Source organism: Stegodyphus dumicola, chromosome X1 (genome assembly GCF_044657685.1).
Source record: "Stegodyphus dumicola isolate Sdum_Otavi_A_Nest chromosome X1, ASM4465768v1".
NCBI classification, from domain to species: domain Eukaryota; kingdom Metazoa; phylum Arthropoda; class Arachnida; order Araneae; family Eresidae; genus Stegodyphus; species Stegodyphus dumicola.
The window spans coordinates 29,476,445-29,495,830 of NC_140780.1; the positions used below are offsets into that span (position 1 = coordinate 29,476,445).

The following is a 19,386-nucleotide window of genomic DNA, read 5'->3' on the forward strand; positions in this document are numbered from 1 at the left end:
ATTAAAACAATAACAGCACGTTACATACTATGAAACAAATTATACTTAACATATAAAAAATTCCAGATTACAAATTATATCCGTAGCACGAGTGATGCAAATTGTTTCCTCTGGAGCACAATGTCAACTGTCCGCTGCAATGAAAGTTTAGAAATTCAAAATCGGTCTGGAGTCTGTCGATTACATAGATCGTAATTTGTCGAGAAGCAATCGGCCGGACAAAGCCTTGACTTCCATGTGTTTCTCATAATTCACTAGTCGAAGGGGAAGCAAATCCGAGGAACCGAACTGTTACGCCACTGTTTGTGTTCCTTCGCACAGTTTTCGATGAGTCATATCATTCTTAACTTGGACGGAAATGAAATTTGTTGCAACGTTGCACTTAGTCTTTCATATTTTTTGTGAGTAATAATTTAAAAGACATTTTGAAACACACACGGAACGATAATAATTTTGTAATATATAATAACACAAAAATGAAAAGGGAACTCGGGTACATTTATCGAGAGCCACAAATAATCTTTCAAAGAGCTGCATGTGGTTCGCGAGCTGCAGGTTGGTCACCCCTGGTCAATAAGTTACATAAAGTCAATATTAGTCTTGAAAGTTCGCTAAATATTTTAATATTACTCCCATCATATTTACTTTCACAAATATATGACTATAAGTATTTAATAATTCTTTCAACTGGTCATATACATAGGAACGTTTATGCTCATTGTTTTCAATGTTATTAAAACAGTTTTTACATTTTCAGTATTTTTATGTAAATATAAGAAATTACTCTTAAAAGAATTACTTAGACCTGCATTTTTCGTTATATTTCTCTTAACCTTCCAGCACGCGCGCTTGGGAATTTTTTACATCTGTTATTTTACCATTTTTGGCATGAAAAATGACAAAAATGAGTGAATATTGATGATAAATTTATTAAAACATAAAATATTAACTTTATTACTGCAAAATACAAATGATGTCACATTTAAATGATAGTAAATTATTTTTAAACTTTCAAATCAGTCAGGTGGAAAAGCAATGATATATTTCGCTATAAAAATTTATAATTTAATAATTATATCTTAAAATCCAAGCTAGTTTTATTATTCATCTGTCCTGCCCTGTTGATTTATCATCGAATCAACTTGTCAGACATAAAAATCTCTTGTAGATCATTACAGCTCTTGTTATTTCAATTCCAATACCATCACTTGAGAACAATTCTTTTGCAATTACATGGGGTCATTTTTTTATTCCTATCATATATAAAAATAAAAATTAGGCCATCATTTTCACTCAGGTAACAGTGCTGTTATTCTCATATCCAAAAGTTTCCTTGTCTTCTTTTTCTTCATCAGATAATTCTTGAAGAATGCGAGCAAAATTAGCTGGTTGCACATATTTGTTTTACCATGAAAACCAATATAAAAATTATAGACCCAAATTTATACAAATTAAAATAATACACGTCAATTAATAACACAAAATTACAAAATATTTGAGAAAACGTGTGTTCCGAATTTTCCCCCACGACCACGTGCGTGTCGTAATTTTTATGAAAAAATTGCCATGTAGTGCAAAAGCTCAATAAAAAAACAAAAAATGTCATACGACTTCCCTTTGGCACATTCCATGATGTGGGGAAGGGTTCAAAGGAAGAATAGAAATGACATTCAGATGCCTCGGCTGCTATATGCGAAAAGTGTGCATTAAAACCCGAATTTGTCGTAAATTTTGTGCATAGCTCACGTGCTGGAAGGTTAAATTGATACATGCATAATCAGCGAAATTGAGTTGTAATTTAAGCAAACACAAGGTGAAGACAACAATAAATAATTTAAATGAGAATTAACAACATAAAATATCACATCATTACTTAATGTTCCAATTTTAATGAAAATTTAATTAATTTAGGGACAGGAAGACCTTCAAATAAAGACAATAGCTTTATTGAAGTTTCATTTTCAATTTTCAAATTATCAAAACAACTTAGTGTTGTCAAAAATTTCATTAACCTGACTAACTGTATCTATAGTAGCAGGGAAGTTATTTCTTGCCATAACATTTAACGTAAAATATTGTATTTTTTTAGGTAAAGTTTGTTTTTAATGGGTTCTAATGTGGGCTATAATTTGCGAATGTTGGCTATAATATTGTGAATTTGGGTATTTCAATGGTGGTGGCTGAACATGTCTTCTGACCGAATTTTGAAGTACATAAGATCTAGGGTAATTTGATCTTGGAGTATTATATCATGGATAATAAAAGCGTGGACTGCCTGTGAACAGCAAATCTGGGCACATTACTGGCATTTTTTGGTTTTTGAGGTGAACTTGAATTTGGAAATAAACTTTTTTGCTTGCAAAATCCAATTTTGAAGTAAACTTATATTTTGTATGTATGACACTGCTCTGGCAAACCTTTTGTTAAAAGCTGAATAAGAGTTTTATCTTTTATATGAAAAGCAGAACCTAATTTTAAATTGTGATGGAAATACTTATCAATAACTCTAAATTTATTATATATAACCGAATGTCATCAAATGTAATATTTTCCGAATAGAGAAGTAAATTAAAAATTTTTCTCTAAATACATACATATCCTCAATTTCAACACATTTGTGAATGTAAAATGAGTAGGGCTCACCTTTTAAAAAGTCTGGAAATATAGTTAGTTTATCTTTGGCGGAAATACCTTTTCTGCTGTATCATTTTTCAAAGAATATCAAATATTTGTCTACAGGAAAATCTTTTGCTGCATCAAATAATCGACAGCTAAATTTATCCTTATGAATAGTGATAATTTGGGATATTTTTAGGGTTTTCCAACCTTGTCTGCATTTACAATTTTGTCAAGAAATTGATAAATTACTTGATTTAAGCATGTTAAGCAACGTTAAATGCATTACAAATAAATCGTGAAACAACATTAAAATTACTCACTTATCAATTGAATATTATTTAAAAGAAGGTATTAAATTATTAAAAGCTCAGTTTGTAATAATAATACTTTTTACTTCTTTTAGAACATTATATAATGAATTCACAGCGTAATTTCCATATTTGATGCCAAGAAAGCAAGTTTGATGATGCACTCAATGATGTTTAACTTTTAAGCTGACAAACCCGATTTCATAACCATCTGAAATTCGAAGCAAAAAATTTGCACCACACACTTTCGATTTATTGGTGGATGAACTTGATTTGAAAACCTCCTTCCCCTCTTTTCTTGCTGTCTAGTAATTTAGCTTCAGCTGCAGTTGTAAAGCGATTCACATCCTAGTGGACAGTATTAATTGTGATAATTTAGACAAATTGCACTGAGGGCTTTTCCTATAGGTAACTTTCATGGACACACACATAAACACATTGAAAGTCACATATATAGGGTCATTGTGACCTTGATAGCTCTATTTTTTGTAATACTTTAGGATGCAGACCAAAAATAGCTGTAGATTCATGACATATTTTTATTTCTTGATGAACTCTGAGGACACTTATTCTATTTAACACATTACTACGTGTGTGACAAGCACCCCTACAATTCTACATAAGTGATCACATTTTGAGACAGTAGATAAAATGGTGAGCTGAGTGGCATCTGCAAACAGGATGAAGGTACTGCATATTTCAATAAGGGGGTATTTGTAGAGTTGAATTCTTTGCTTAAATTTTGAACAGAGATTGGACAAGAGTTAACTTTATTGAGGATTAATAAGATGACATAATGCAGGTCAGTTTTCAGATATGATGCACTTTAGATTCCAAGAAGGGCACTTAGTCAAATTAAAATGAGGAATTAAAAGGACTATTCTTCTTTACAATTTTACAGATCTATTTCCCCTGCACTTTTACCTCAGATAGGATAATTAGGATTTCTGATACCAATAAACTCGTACTATATACATATACAAAGTCTTTCATCCGGACTCGTTGGGACTTCGGTGATTCCGGATTAGGGGTTTTTCCGGATTATAGATCATTAATTTAAATCTGGTAAGATGGCATGCAGAAATTATAAAATTAAAAATATGAAACCATAATTTATGAAATAAAGAGCAATTATGATCTAAAGGGTATCAAAATTTACAAAAAAATAGCTTAATATTTATTTGTTTACTTTATTAAACATTTCTTTCTGTGTAAATTATTTAAGTTGCTTCGTTTTATGTGCTAATAGTTTTTCTTTAATTCTATAAACAGACATAATATCTTTCAGTTACAAAGTTCCACTGTTCAAGTCCTGTAATTGCTGTGCCGGAAATACATACTAACTTGTCAATCGAAATTTTTTCGTTTTCACTAACCTCTCTGTCACTTTTTTCATGCCTTTATCTATTTTTGGCAGCAATTCCACTTTTTGTTTGATGGACATCGAAACATGCTTTCGCTTTGTAGATCCTTTGGCAGCTCCAGGATCAGAAACTCTTTTTGACATAATCGAAAGTTTAAGCTTACTTTTTATAAAATTGTTCTATAAGTCTGCAAAAAATAATAAGCCGGATCCAATTCGAAGATTAAGGAACAACGCAATCAGCAACATTAACTGAAATAGAAATTAGATAATTTTAGCCTAGCTTATACCATCTGTTATACATTAAACGCGTAAACGGTACGCATGTGCAAAAAGTTTGTAGCTTTGAGGTCCGGATTATAGATGTCCGGATTAAAGACTATGTTCTGTATATACTAACATATAATATCTAGCACCTGTATATTGATGTATTATTTTTTCATTAACATGTATTATGCAGGGTGTTTATAAAGTCCCGGACCCGTTTTGATGTTTAATAACTCATAAAATAATGAAGGTATAAACAAACTTATGGCATTTATTGATAGAATAACTTATATATTTTCCTTTTCAGGTTTGAATATCTTTTTTTTTTTTTTTTTTGTAAATATCGTCTGCGCGTGTGGTTAATTTCAGATAATTTTTTTTCAGTCTAAATATCTGTACTTTTCTAAATATCGTCTGCTTATTAATTGCATTTTCCTCTCTTTTAATGTGCCATAATGTGCACATATGAGGATCTGAAAGGCCCCATGAATACCGTGAGGCACAAAGAAATTCCCCAAAGGTTAACCCCTTAACTGCCGCGGGCGTATATATACGCCTTGCTCAGCCGATGCGTTAACTGCCCCAGATGCGTAGCCGATGCGTTAACTTTGCGAATAATTTTAGGTGTAGCAGCGCAAAGCAAATGATAGCAGTTTGGAAGGATGTATATATACACCTGGGGCAGTTAACGCATCGGCTGAGCAAGGCGTATATATACGCCCGCGGCAGTTAAGGGGTTAATGTGTGGTGTGGACTAATGCACATCCGAATCATTGGGCCTTTTTTTTTTTTGTACAAAACAGACGGTGTCATCAGTTGTATACTTAGCCATGTTGGAAAACTTCATATTTCCACAACTAGAAGAGCTTCAGCCACATGTCTTTTTGCAACAAGATGGTGCACCACCTCATTGAGGTACCATCATTCGTAGTTCTTTTGAATGACCATTTTACAGGAAGATGGATTGGGCGAGGAGGTCCAATTCCTTGGCCACTCAGATCACTTGATATAACGCCGCTGGACTTTTTCCTTTGGGGATTTGTAAAGGACAACGTTTACAGGAGGAGAGTGTCGAACATTAATGACCTAAAAGCCAGAATTACAACCGCAATAGCCTCTGTGGGTGCCGACATGCTTGGTGGTACCTGGCGTGAAATTGAATATCTACTTTATATTATCCATGCGACAAAGGGGGCACACGGGGAAGTTCATTGACAAGGGTCATGAAACTTTTTGAGTCTATCTAACCCTTTATGTTATTAATTTTAATCTATTTTTATTATTTTATGAGTTATTAAACATGAAAATGGTTCTGGGACTTTATAAACACCCTGTATTATGGAGCATGTTTCTTTCAGCGATTAAATGCTTAGTCATTTCGTATCTTGTGTTAAAATTCTTCCATAAAAAATATTTTTAGGTGTGCACTCTATAAGTGGTTTAGAATTTTTAAAACTAGCATTTTTACTGTGTTTTAAAAATCTTGCTATTTATGAAAACTATTTTTAAATGCCTTGCATAATACAGAGAGTAGCATCTATTTGAATTAAAATATGTATTTTTAGGTCCTAAGGTACTTGTGGTCAATTTGTTTGAAATGCCCGCATATAGCTTTAGTTTGGAAGAAGGTGATGATACTAGAACAGCAGAAAAAATAACTTCATTGGATTTAGATGAGGATTATTTATTGCGAGTGAATAAAATACGAAACTTGAAAATTAAAAAGGTATTTTTCTAATTTTTATTTCCTATATTTTTTAATTTATATTTTATATTTTAAAAAAATTATGTATTGATTAATTGCTGAAATTTTTTACCAAAACAAATTTTAAAATATGAAACTGTTGAAATACAAGACTTTTTTTATACAGTCAAAAGTCTTTAATCGGGACTTCGGCGATTCCGGATTATCAATTTTTCCGGATTGTAGATCATCAGTTTAAATCTGGTAAGATGGCATGCAGAAATTATAAAATTAAAAATATGAAACTGTAATTTATGAAATAAAAGAACAATTATGATCTAAAGGGTATCAAAATTTGCAAACAAAAAATAAAAGTTAATATTTATTTCTTTACTTTATTAAACATTTCTTTCAACGCACGCATGTGTAATGCATACATTACGCGTAGTCGAAATTAAAAAATTGCAACCAGAAAATTATTTGATGTGTATTCGTGATATTTATAATGAATTTGATTTAAATCATATCAAAGTAAATCAAGTTGAAATTCTACATTTAGTAATGAATTATAAGCCTAATAAAATAAAAACATCTGCCCTGAAGATAAGGAAGGATAGTGCTGACAGATCAACTTCCAGTTCATTGCACGCCGCGACGTTCCCCATCCCCGCAGAGCAGCGTGAAATTGATAAACATTCGGAATGATAGAGAAACAAAGCATATGCCTTTATCCATTTTTTGCAGCAATTCCACTTTTCATTTGATCAACATCGAAACATGCTTTCGCTTTGTAGATCCTTTGGGCAGCTCCAGCATCGGAAATTCTATTTGACATAATCGAAAGTTCAAGCTTACTTTTATAAAATTGCTCTAACAGTCTGCAAAAAATAATAAGCCGGATCCAATTCGAAGATTAAGGAACAACGCAATCTGCAACATTAACTGAAATAGATAATTAGATAATTTTAGCTTAGCTTATACCGTCCATTATGCATTAAACGCGCATGCGTAAACATATTATGCACCTGCGTAAAGTATTACATGCATGCGCAGAAAGTTTGTGGCTTTGAGGTTCGGATTATAGATCATTTCGGATTATGGGCGTCCGGATTAACGACCTTTGACTGTATTATGTATTGATTATTTAGCTGTGTGAATATTGTTGGAATGTAGACAAAAGTAATAAAATAAAAAATTGTTTTGTTAAGCTAATTATATTATTTTGTGACATGCTAAAGACTTAGGGTGATTTGAATAACATTTGGAACGAAAAAAATTTCCTTAATGAAACAATCGGTTATTATATTCATTATGATCAATAAAAAATCCAAGGGTAGGGAATTATTCTCCATTGTCTGTCAGATTGAAGATACTGTCAAAAACCATTTGTATGAGTATGAATACTGTTAATTCAGTTGTGGATTACAGGAATACTAAGACAACAAGCATTCGAGAAATATTTGTTGAAAATATTCAATCATAAAATCGTGAGTTTTTTCAATGAGCTATTGAGCTTCAGACTCTTAGTTCCAAGTATAGATGCAACTAGTCTTCTACCATAAGATTTTTGCATTAAGAGGTGTTAAAAAATTGCCCATACCTTCATGGTTCAAAATGGAAGGTGCGAGTAACTTGAAGAAATTGCCAGATTTTTGTCATTAGCTCCAGCAATTTTGAGAGGAGACATCAGTTTTCTTGGGTTTATTTTTAAGCTATGAACAGAATTTAAGTCACATATTTCATTCTTTGCAGAAAAAAGTAAAATGTTCATGAAATAAATATACACTTCTCTTCTGTAAGAATTGCATGCTTCAGATAGTACAACCCGCAAGGTCAAAGACAGAATACTCACTGTTAAAGTGATGGGGGTAATCTAGCATCAGGTATAGTAGTAGTTCTATGATACAGCCCATGATGCTATTCAGCCTATGAGGTTCCTTCTCAACAGGTGTATAACTATGTTGATTATCATAGCTGATGCTTCTTGTTCCATAACCATACGTGACATCCTGTTTTTGAGTTAACTCCATATCTCTTATGTATTATGTCTAGACTTTGTCTTGTCACTGACTGAATTAATCATTCATCCTTTGTATAAATGTACATGCCTAAATGCATCTGCAGATTTTTGTGATTATTGTTCAAGAAAAGCATAGGTGGCAGTTTTGCAAAGAACAGTGATAGGTCACAAACAGTGATGATTTATGATGATCTGCAAGAGGGAACCTGGTACGCTCATGTGCTGAAGCTGGAGCAGAGATATTTTACGGTTACATTCTCATTGACTCCAGGATATAAGTAATGTTTAACACTACCAAGATTGTTTGATTGACTCCAGGATGCAAATAATGTTTAACACTACTAAAGTTGTTCAATTAAATCTGTATACAATGTCATCTAATGTACCAAAGAGTTGGTTTTCGCTTTCTGTTGCTGAAGGTTGTGTGTTGTCTGTAGATACTGCTACATGTGAAGTTTATTCTGTGACCCAAACAAATTCAAAGGAACATTTAGATCGGTATAGTAAGGGTTGCATGAGAATTTGTTTAGAGTCATTTGCTTTCAGATCCCTGTTGTGATTAAAAGTGTCCAAAGAGAACTTCTTGAAGAATTCTGCAAGATCGTAATTTTGTAGCTTCTTTCATTCATCAGTATGCTTTGCGTTTTATACTTTACACATATCATATGGCTTGTAGCAGTTCTTCACATGTTATGCTTATCATCATCGTAAGTCCGTTGGTTACTGAGTCTTAAAATCTTTGAATACTGGTAGTTCAACCCAAGTTTAAATCCAGCAAATGGGCGGGCTGCAAAGGAGTTTTTACGGTTTTCCCCATGTGTAATAAGATACAATTTTTCTTAAATTCCTCTATGAAAGCATTTCTCCCCCTTGTGATAGCTGATGCATGCTTTACTGGAATTTAAATAATCCATTTAAATCTAATTCCTCAGGAGAATCATTAGTCAGTTTTATATCCATATGTGCATGTTGCATGGAAATAGCCACCAGTAGGGATACTGATCTTCTCTTAGGACATTTCTGAGGTTTGGACTATCAAAATTCTTTTCATGGTTGTGTTCTTATAAATTGTAGAATGCTCGATCTTACTGGCATAGTTAGTCCATAATGCCGGTACATCTTTACTGTTAAATTAAGATGTAAGATATTGAGCATGCAACAGTATTTTGCTGAATGTTTCACTGAATTCTTTTAACGGCCTCAGATTCATAATTCCCATATAGGCCATCTTTAATTACTTGTTACTTCAAAGATGTGCTACTCATATTATGGAATCTAGCAGTTTGTTTGAATATAAAATCTCCAAATAAACGTATATTTTCTTGACATCTGTTTAAGCATTATTTACATTTATTCCTGCTTCTGGAAGGTGCTGTAGCATTATAGTCAAGAAATCTTTTGTGGTATTAAGTCTGTATGGTAGATTTCTGAGGTGTATTGCTGCATGAATCTCAAGAGCTTCAAAATTAAATAGCCAATTTAATGACTGATATTTATTAAGCAGCTCAATTTTGAAGCCATGGAGATAAATAAAGACAAAGATGTTCTTTGCCTTAGTCATGCCAAACAGATTTCTTCTTAATTACACTATAGTTGTTCTTAAGTTTTGAAAAGCTGTTGCTAGAGAAAGTAATAATATTTGCATGTTCATTTATTTCCTGGAAGAAATTGAACATGTGCTATTAATGCTATGTGGAGAGTGAAGCCTTGTATATGCTGACATTAAAGCAGTATGGGCTGAAATATCATAGTCCTTTAGTACTGTAAAATCATGGGGCAAGTGCATTGTAACTGTTTTGTTTCTATCAACTGGGGGAGAGACCTTGTAGTCTTAGAAAAGCTGTCGGCAAATATATGAGGATAAAATAGCTAAAGAAGAAAATTTCTAAAATGATGAACATCTTTTAGAAATGTATGCATGATTGATGATTTGAGCTGCCTTAATTTTAGCTGTGCTTCTCTGCATCTTTATAAGTCAAAAGCAAGGGCATATGAGATCTGTGTTGTTTGCTATTTGGGGAGAGCATAATGCATGTTTCAGTGTCCATACTAGCAGTATTTCTAACATTAAAAGTGTAATAGTGTTTACTAAATGCAGTATTGGTAGTAAACATTGTTTCTAACATTAGAAGCACAATCCAAGAAGGTAACCTGTGCATTTTTTTTTTTTTTTGAGGGATTCACATGTCTAAAATTCTAAAATACAGTAATCATGTCAGAATTTTTCTCTCAATTGCAGCACCAGCACAATCATTAACTGAATTGATGAGTCACTAAGTTAAAGAAAACTGTAAAAGGTCTTAATTTTGAGATGGCCGTATTGTTTAGTTTTAAGCTGCAGCCATATTCATTGAATCTTGATTATTCCACTGAAGTTTATAATGCTGTCTGAGATCTGCACACCAGAGGCCTCAGCTGTGGTAAAAAAATATACGAAATGGGTTCCTAGTTAAGATCACTCTGGACGTATTTAGCATGCCAAATTACCAGAGGTTCAAAATTTCTCTTTGCTTTGTAGATGGAACTGAGAAAGCTTGCCTCATTGGTTGAGGCCAGCAGACTTTTAAGAAAATTTTTTTCTGTTTTCTCTGTTGGACCTGCTCTTTTCACCTAATACGGAGTTGAACATATAAGATGAGACTTCGCAGTTGCATTTCTGTCCAGACAGTATAGTGGTTAGTGATACTGACTGCTATACCAGTGGTGCGAAGTCCAAATCCTGGAGAAGGTATGGGTATTAATAGCCGAAGGTGAGTTGAAGGTCTTCTCAAATGACTTTTGGTAGAGGGGAAAAGTTGAAGAACACTTGGACCACCCCCAGGGTTTTCTTCCTTAAAATTGGGGTGGAGTTGCACACTTAATGTGGTGGGACTATACCTCTACAACTTATGGTAAAATTCTGGTGTCCCCCACTTATACTATCTGACATTTGTATTCAGTTAGAGGAATTGAAATAAGAACTGTTAAATGAACATGTGAATATCATATTCATAATTGTTTATGCTTTTGCTAAATGACATTTAAAGTCTTCTGATATTAGTTTGTCTCTGCTTAGTTGTTCGTATTTCATTTGAACAATCAATTCCGAAGTAAGGAAGACTCATAAAATGCTCATAAAACTCATAAATAAAACATATAAATATAAAAATAAACTCATATAAAAATAAACTCATAAAACTCATAAAATGATTGCATTTAGTACAGCTCATGAAAAGAGTATAAATTAGCATCAATATTACTGAAGATTTTAACTAGAAGCTTTCTGTAGACTGGCACCATTTCTGTAAATTTAGTTCTGAAATATTAGAATAGAGAGAACATAAGAATATAGAAGCACTCAATAATTATGCTTGTTGGTAACAGATAGTTCGAATATCAAAAGGTACATTAAAGTTTTCAAGATGTGTCATGGAGCCAATGGTCAAATAATTGAAGTTAAGGCCGACTCGCCAGTTTGTGGCACTGGACAGGAAAATAAGGCAGAATTCTGGAAGTGTCATTTGCATTTGCTTTCTCTAAATCTCTGAGTCTTCAAAATCAAAAGTTTTAAGAAATTTCTAGAAATAGATTTATCATCATCAACTCCAGCAGGTTTCCAGTGGAACTAGTTTCAATTCTTCTGAAACTATTTAAAAGTGCAAATAAAGATTTGCAGAGAATTTCACAAACAAAAGCTTAATAATAAAGGTCATAGACATAAATACAAAGTAAAAAGTTTTAACGTCTTCAAAATTTTGTAGTATAGACCAGATGGTCACAAATCCACAGTAATAAATATGCCAACAAATATTTACAGGAATTGCCAGTGATACAAATATTTAGTCATACTTATAATACTGTGCTGTTTCACAAATTATATGAATGTCTGATGTATGTATTTTTCTGATTTAATTTTGTAGTCTTCCTTCAAAACCTTGAATTTGTTTTAACAATCCCTGAGTTTGGGATTTTCTTTGTATGCTGCTTTTCTTTCTCTCTTGTTAGTAACATTTCTGAGAGACAATTATAACTCTTATAATTATTTATCAAGAATGTGTTTCTTTTAAACTACCTGTTTTTCAGTTGTTTCTGGTAAATAGATTTAGAGAGTTTGGGCTTTTGACTGAAACAGGCATTTATTTTCCTGCCTTAGCTGAAAGAATATCATTTAAATTTGAAATTTTGTATTTCGAATATATTAATATATTTAGTGTATTTAATAATGCTGTCTATAACATACACCACATTTTTTAGCTGAGTTTTAAAGTACATTATGTTTTTGATTCTCATTTTCATCATTATCAGCAAAGCAATATCATAAACATTTCTAAGGAGCTTTTACTGAAGTGTGATGATTGTTAAACTAAGATCATATTTTTACTCTAGTTAATTGCTTTTATGTTGATTTTATACACACAAACTTGCTTCATAGAACATGTATTAAGCTGGGTGATTTGTTGAACTTTATGTAAAAGAGTTTCTATTTTTTGCAATACTTGAACATAATTTCCTTTATGTTTATAGTTAACATAAAAATGTTATACCTAAGGCAAAAGTTTTAAAATTGACCAAAATAAATAAGTGAAGGAAATTAAATGGAATATATTCTGTAGTCTTTTATATTCCGAATAAATTATAATTTCATTAGAAATTTTATAAAATGAGACACAGTTTGTAATAAAGACTTCTAATGATATAAAAAGATACACAGTAGAAAGAGACATGATCTCCTTGGGAAGAATGATAAATTTCCAATAGTCAACAATCAATGATGTTTCATTTACGCATGTCTTAGACATGAAATTTGTACCTGTGTCAGCAAATGTTAAAAAGGTACAACAAAAAAGGGATGCTGCAAATAAACAAAATTTTGAAGCCAAGTGAAATGCAGGGACTTAGTATTTTTGCCACATTTAGTCGGAAATTACCATTTTTAAAATGTCCAATGGAAAAATTTATAATTTTGGATCCAAAATTTTAGAGCCAGGAAAAATTGGATGATTTAAAAAAATTTGGAAGAAGATGCACTAAGTGAATCACAAACACAAGAATTTTGAGCAGTTATATTACTTACAATTCCTTGAATGGTGACCATGGCTTGCATAAATGCATGTAAAAGTATACTGTAGTCAGCTAATATAGAATATGCTTTTCAGGATAGTTTTCTCCTGCCTAACATGCCTTGCAACTATGGTAATGATAGCTGCAGCAGATGGTTGAGTCTGCTACTTGTTTTTTTCCCACTTCATTTTCACTTCACGTTTTCCCTTGTGAAAAGTGCAGGAATAAAGGCTAATCCTGAACTGCAGTTTCAAATAACATGGAGGAAATAAGTGAACTGTGTGGTGATGACACGTCATGATCAAAAATGGTGAGGATAAAAATACCTCAAATTGTTAAAAGTAACAGACTATGATATCAAAACAAATGTGCAAAACTAAACTAGCAGTTAGAATCTTGACATATTCATTTTTATTTGTAAACATGAAAATGAGGATAAGAACTTTTACTGACCTATGTAAATGATAAAATACATGGTAATTCATAATTCCGTTTGGAATTTCAGAAGTTGATTTCAAAATTGTTATTAACAAGTACATCAAAAGTGTGCATGGCAATAAATAAAGAATCCAAGTTTGCACTCGTAATAGGCCCTATCATATAATTGTAGACTGATCTGCTAGGTGGTAAGCTAATTCAAAAATGGAATTTGCTGATAAACGCAGAGCTTACTGCATCATATAATTCACTAAATGTGAATCAGTTAAGATAATACAATGGATATTTTAAACAAGATGTTCAACAGAAGCACCTGCAGGCAAGATAATTCAAGTGTGGTGCAATAAATTAAAAGAAAGTGCCTGTGTGTATGATGAAAAATGACAACCCGTGTGAGTTTGACAGCTGAGACTGAAGTCTAACATTATCAAAAATAACCATATCAAATACTTGTAAGATACTTACAAAACTTGGAGAAGTTCTTTATGGTATCCTGATATGAATCTTTTTTCTTGATTTTCTACACATTTTTGTAATTCCAGAGGGAATTATAAATTGTTGTATATTAAATAATTTAATTCTGACTATATCCTTAACAATTTTACAATTGCAACTGTAACTCAGTTGTGGCCAAATGTAATTATCAGTCATAGTAGTGCATTTGGTGGCAACTGAAAAAAAAAATATGTGGTCACATAGAACAGTCAATAAAAAATGTAATTATGAAAAAGCATTAAAAGTTGTTAGTAGGGTAACAACAAAAAAGTGTCTTACACTGCAACCTTATAAGAACTCATTATAGAAAAGATTCTTTTTCTTTATTATCTTTGAATTAAATATTATGTTTTCTAATGTTTGCATCATATAGTTTAACTAAGAAATTAATATTTATCTACCATATTTCAGATGGAACTTGTAAATGCTACAGGTGTTGCTTTAATGCATTCATCAAAACTCACTCAGGCAGGTGATTCATATAGGCTATTTCTCACAAAATGTGCAGATGAAGTGAGACTATTTGATCCAGAATTTATCTTGAAGGTATTCATTTTTTATGTAATTTATTTGATTAGATGACTAAGCTCATTTCATTATTTTCAGTCTTGTACAGTGCTGTATTTATTTTATCTGATTGATATTTCATTTATATGTGTATTATAAGTTCATTCAAATATGACATGGATGAATTGAAAAAGTGAAATAGTCCTTAAAACTGAACCTAATTTGATGTAATCCTCCTGCTGAAACCTTTCGAAACCCATTATTGGCCTTTCTTCATAGAAGGGATTTAATTGTCTGTTTATTCACTCTTGAACAAGCATGATTACAGAATTATTGTCCATAAAATGACTTCCCATTGAGTTATATTTTAGCCTTGCAAACATTAAAAATCTGAATTAAAATGGCAGTGTGAAAAATCGTCCTGCCTATTATAGATGTTTTTCATACTAACTGAAGCTTGATCAAAATCCAAGAGCTTGAAACCTGCTTCTGAAGACATAGCAATAATTCTTTCTTCAATGCACTAAAGCATTTCTTGCTTATTTATCACTTTCACAAACATCAAATGGGATTTACAGGGTTGAGCTTGTACTGCATTATGGTAGCCTAGGTCACTTACTGGGCCTTAGCATTATGGTAACATAGGTCACTTACTGAGCCTTAACAGTTACTGCTCAAAAAAATCCATCAGTCCATATAATTAGAGAACTCTAAAAGTTTAAACTCTCGTTTGTATTACAGGATGGCACGCAAAATGTCACATTTTGTGAGAATGTACATGGCTGGCTAGTATGCAGGATGTGTTCAGTAGGTCTATGTTCAAAGTGTATAAGCTATTTGAGACAGACCTTCAGGTTTTTGATAACTTTACATTAAAAAGCATTGTCCAGTCCTCAGAAAGAAGTCATGGTGACCATTTAGTAGCCTTGGCCAATCCTTTGAAGGAAGTCATGGCGACCACTTAGTGTTGCTTTGCATCATTATTAGATGAGCTCTCAGTGATTACTATTGGAGTTTTGTGGCAGCCATATTGAACTGCCCTGAAAACATTCTGAGTATACAAGAAATGTCACATGGAACTTAATACACTGCTCGACATTGAAAATGCAACACCAAGGAATGGTCAGAAATTTTAGAGTAGATGCACGTCACTGAGTTATGCGAATGATATGAAATGCGCAGCTCTCCGACGCACGTGAAAGTAAGATATAAGGAGGAAAGAAACATGCAGAATGGGCAATATTCGTGTCGTTATTTCTGCCAGATGAATCATGGAAGAAAGTTGGTTTTTGTCCCGGAGAGTACGTGTAATAGGAGAGAATGCCAAGCCACCATCAACGAAGGCACTTCCAGCAGATAGACGATTTTACGAGGGGTATAGTGATCGGACTGAGAAGGCCGGGTTGGTCTTTATGTCAAATCGCAGCTGATACCCACATGGATGCAAGCATGGTGCATCGGCTATGGCGAACGTGGTTTTAAAAAGGAAGGGTGCAGGTGCAGCCAGAGTGATGTCAACACGTGTGGATCGATCCGCCAACAAGCTGTGGCGGTCCCGCAAATAACTTGTACCACGATTCTGCAGCATGTGCTAGATACCCTGGATGTTCCCGTGTCGACCAGAACGATTTCCCGTCAATTCATTGAATGTGGCCTGCACTCATGGCATCCGTTAAGAAGACTGCCATTGATCCCACAGCATAGATGCCAACGTTTAGAATGGTGTTGGACTGGAGCGATGTGGATGACAGAATGGCAAAACGTGTTCTCAGATGAGTCATGTTTCTGTTTATCCAGTGACAGTCGCCGCATATGTATGTGGCATCGACATGGAGTCAGATCGAATCCGGCAGTAAGTGTGGAACGCCCCACCGAGCGATAGTGTGGCATAATGGTTTGAGGCGCTATTTCCTACGATTCCAGGTCACCTCTAGTTTGTATTCAGGGCACTATGACGGCCCAACGATACTTGGATAATGTACTGCGGCTGGTGGCAATCCCCTACCTTCAGGGGCTGCCTAATGCAATTTTTCAGCAGGATAATGCTCGCATCTGCCAACATGCTCTGCAAGGTATACAGATGCTTCCCTGGCCATTGTACTCTCCTGACCTGTCACCAATCGAACATGTGTGGGATGTGATTGGACGCCGTTTGCAGGCTCTGCCCCTGCCTCGTTCAGAAGACGAACTGTGGCAAATGGTTGGAAGGGAATGGTTCTATGCTTATTGATTCTATGCCTAGACGTGTTTCTTTGTGCATCGCTGTCCACGGTGGTCCAACATCCTACTGAGCCTATGCCGTTCTCGTACCTGCCAACTTTTACGAATTTTTCGTAATTTTTACGAAAATGCGTTTGTCTTTACGATTTTACGATTGTAATCCATTTTTTATGATTTTTTCCCTTTTTTAGTGATTTTTGTTGAAATTTTAGAATTTTTCGCCACTTCAGCGATTTTCGCCAATTGCATCGTGTTTTACCGCCAACTACCGACTACTTCAAATCCAGTAACTTGCAGTTTCTCCCAACTCGCTGCTTAACCAGCCAATCCAAAGCGCTGAACTTGTTTCTCCCACTCTTTTCTTTGTGGGCGCCAGATTATTTTTTTTGCGTTCGCTTCAGCAGCAAGGGAATCATGAAAAGCATGAAGTTAATGCTTCGGCTTCGACAACGTCAAACAAAGTGGATGATTTTTTTCAAATTTGGCTACGAATTCGGATGCCGATGTCATTTTGGCAGAGTGTTTGTTTACTGCATTCCTCATCGAACACAATGTGCCGCTAAGCGCTGCCAATCACGCTGGTCAACTTTTCAGACGGATGTTTCCCGACTCCAAGATTGCTCAGAAATATGCTTGTGCTCGCACGAAAACATCTTCTATTGTGAACGAAATTGCTTGCAATGCACAAAGTAAAATGATAGCTGCACTCCAGAATTCAGCATTTTCGGTGTCAGTCGATGGCAGCAACGACAGCGATTGGAAGCTTTACCCCATCGTTGTCACGTATTTCTGTGATGTTTCTAATGAAATGAAAACTCATCTTTTGCGTCTACCATTGTGAAATGGAGACGCTACGGGAGAAAATATTGCCTCTTTGGTAATTAATGAGTTGAAACAACTTAACATCCCAATATCAAACTGCATTTCATTTGGTGCAGATAATGCTCATGTCATGGTGGGTGACAAAAAGGGTGTAGCCTCTTTCCTCAAAAAAGAACAAAATGAATTAATTGTTATTGGATGCCCATGCCACTTAATTAATTTGGCAGCAGAAAAAGCTGCAGCTGCTTTACCATTAAATATTGACCAGCTTCTGATTGATGTGTTTTTCTATGTGGAAAAAAGTGTAAAAAGGAAAGAAAACCTAAAGAATTTCCAAGAACTGTGCTCTGGTGAAATGAGAAAAATTCTGAAACATGTATGCACGAGATGGTTATCCTTAGACAGAGCACTAGGATGGTTTATTGAACTGTGGGATGCATTGCTAAAATATTTCCACGAAGAGACCAAATTGAAACCACAGATCCCATGAAATTTGTCGGCATGTAAGATTCCGAAAACCAACTTTGCTTCTAATCAGAATGCTTTAAAAGGGAAAAGCCAACACACAGAATCAAACCCTTTAAAAAGAAAATGCTTAGAAGACTCTTCAAAGGTCAACTTTGTTAAAGAAGTTGAAGGGAAGAAGAAACAGTCTTCTATTAGCCGGGAGGAAAGGATTTTCTATCTTCTTTCTTCGGATTTGAACAAAGCATATTGTAGTTTTGTGTTAAGTACCATTAAGATTTTTTAAAGTGTAAATACCCTTCTACAATCAGCTTCACCAAAATCTCTCCTGCTTATCCAAATTCTTAATGATCTTTTGAAAGAACTTTATACTTAGTTTGTAAAACCATCCGTTGTGAAAAACAGTGTGTTGATTCGTGTTGCCTATAATAATTTGGAAAATCAAAAGGATGACAATGATCTTATAATTGGAAATCAAACCAGGGAACTTGTAAATTCTTTGAAAGATCATGAGAAAAAAGAATTTTTATTAGTGTGTTAGAAAGTACTTTTCCTCAGCCTGTGATTACATTGTAAGGAAGTTTCCTTTGCAAAATGAAGTTCTTTTAAATGCTGAAGTGGCAAATTTGAAACAAATTGAAAATTCATCTTTTGAAAAGATTCGTTTTTTTATTGACAAATTTCCATTTTTGTTAACAATTAAAGAAAATGAATGCCATAATGATGCTTTAGATGAACTACAGAACCAATTTTCTGCTGCACAGTTTGAAGACTTTGCCAGTTCTGGAGAAGATAGACTTGATGTCCTCGTTGGTACCTTAAAAAGAATAAAAAGAGCTAATGGAACACCAAAATATGATAGACTAGCAAGAGTTTTATGTGCTATTCTCGTAATTCCACGCAGTAATGCTGAGTGTGAGAGAGTCTTCAGTGTTGTGAAGAAAAACAAAACTATGTTTCTTTCTTCAATTTCACCAAAAACTCTAGAAAACATTTTAATTGCTAAATGTTATGAGGAAACTAATTGTTATGACAGGAAATTTTCCAAAGAATTTTTGGCTAAAGCCAAAAAATGCACTCTAAATTCATTGCAATAATTTTTTTTGTGTAACATTAATTTCTTGTTTTATGTTTCCTA

At 33.7% G+C, this 19,386-nt stretch overlaps 1 protein-coding gene across 4 annotated transcripts in view; it reads left to right on the top strand.

Moving 5' to 3' along the window:
• The window catches only part of LOC118199566 (telomerase protein component 1-like), a 507,852-nt gene that overhangs the window by 68,544 nt on the left and 419,922 nt on the right, over positions 1-19,386 (top strand). For all 4 annotated transcript variants that reach the window (XM_085808431.1, XM_085808432.1, XM_085808434.1 and 1 more), the window contains 2 exons: positions 6,123-6,283; positions 14,646-14,780. In XM_085808431.1, the coding sequence (XP_085664557.1) occupies positions 6,123-6,283; positions 14,646-14,780 (296 nt within the window). The remainder of the gene's footprint in view (positions 1-6,122; positions 6,284-14,645; positions 14,781-19,386) is intronic.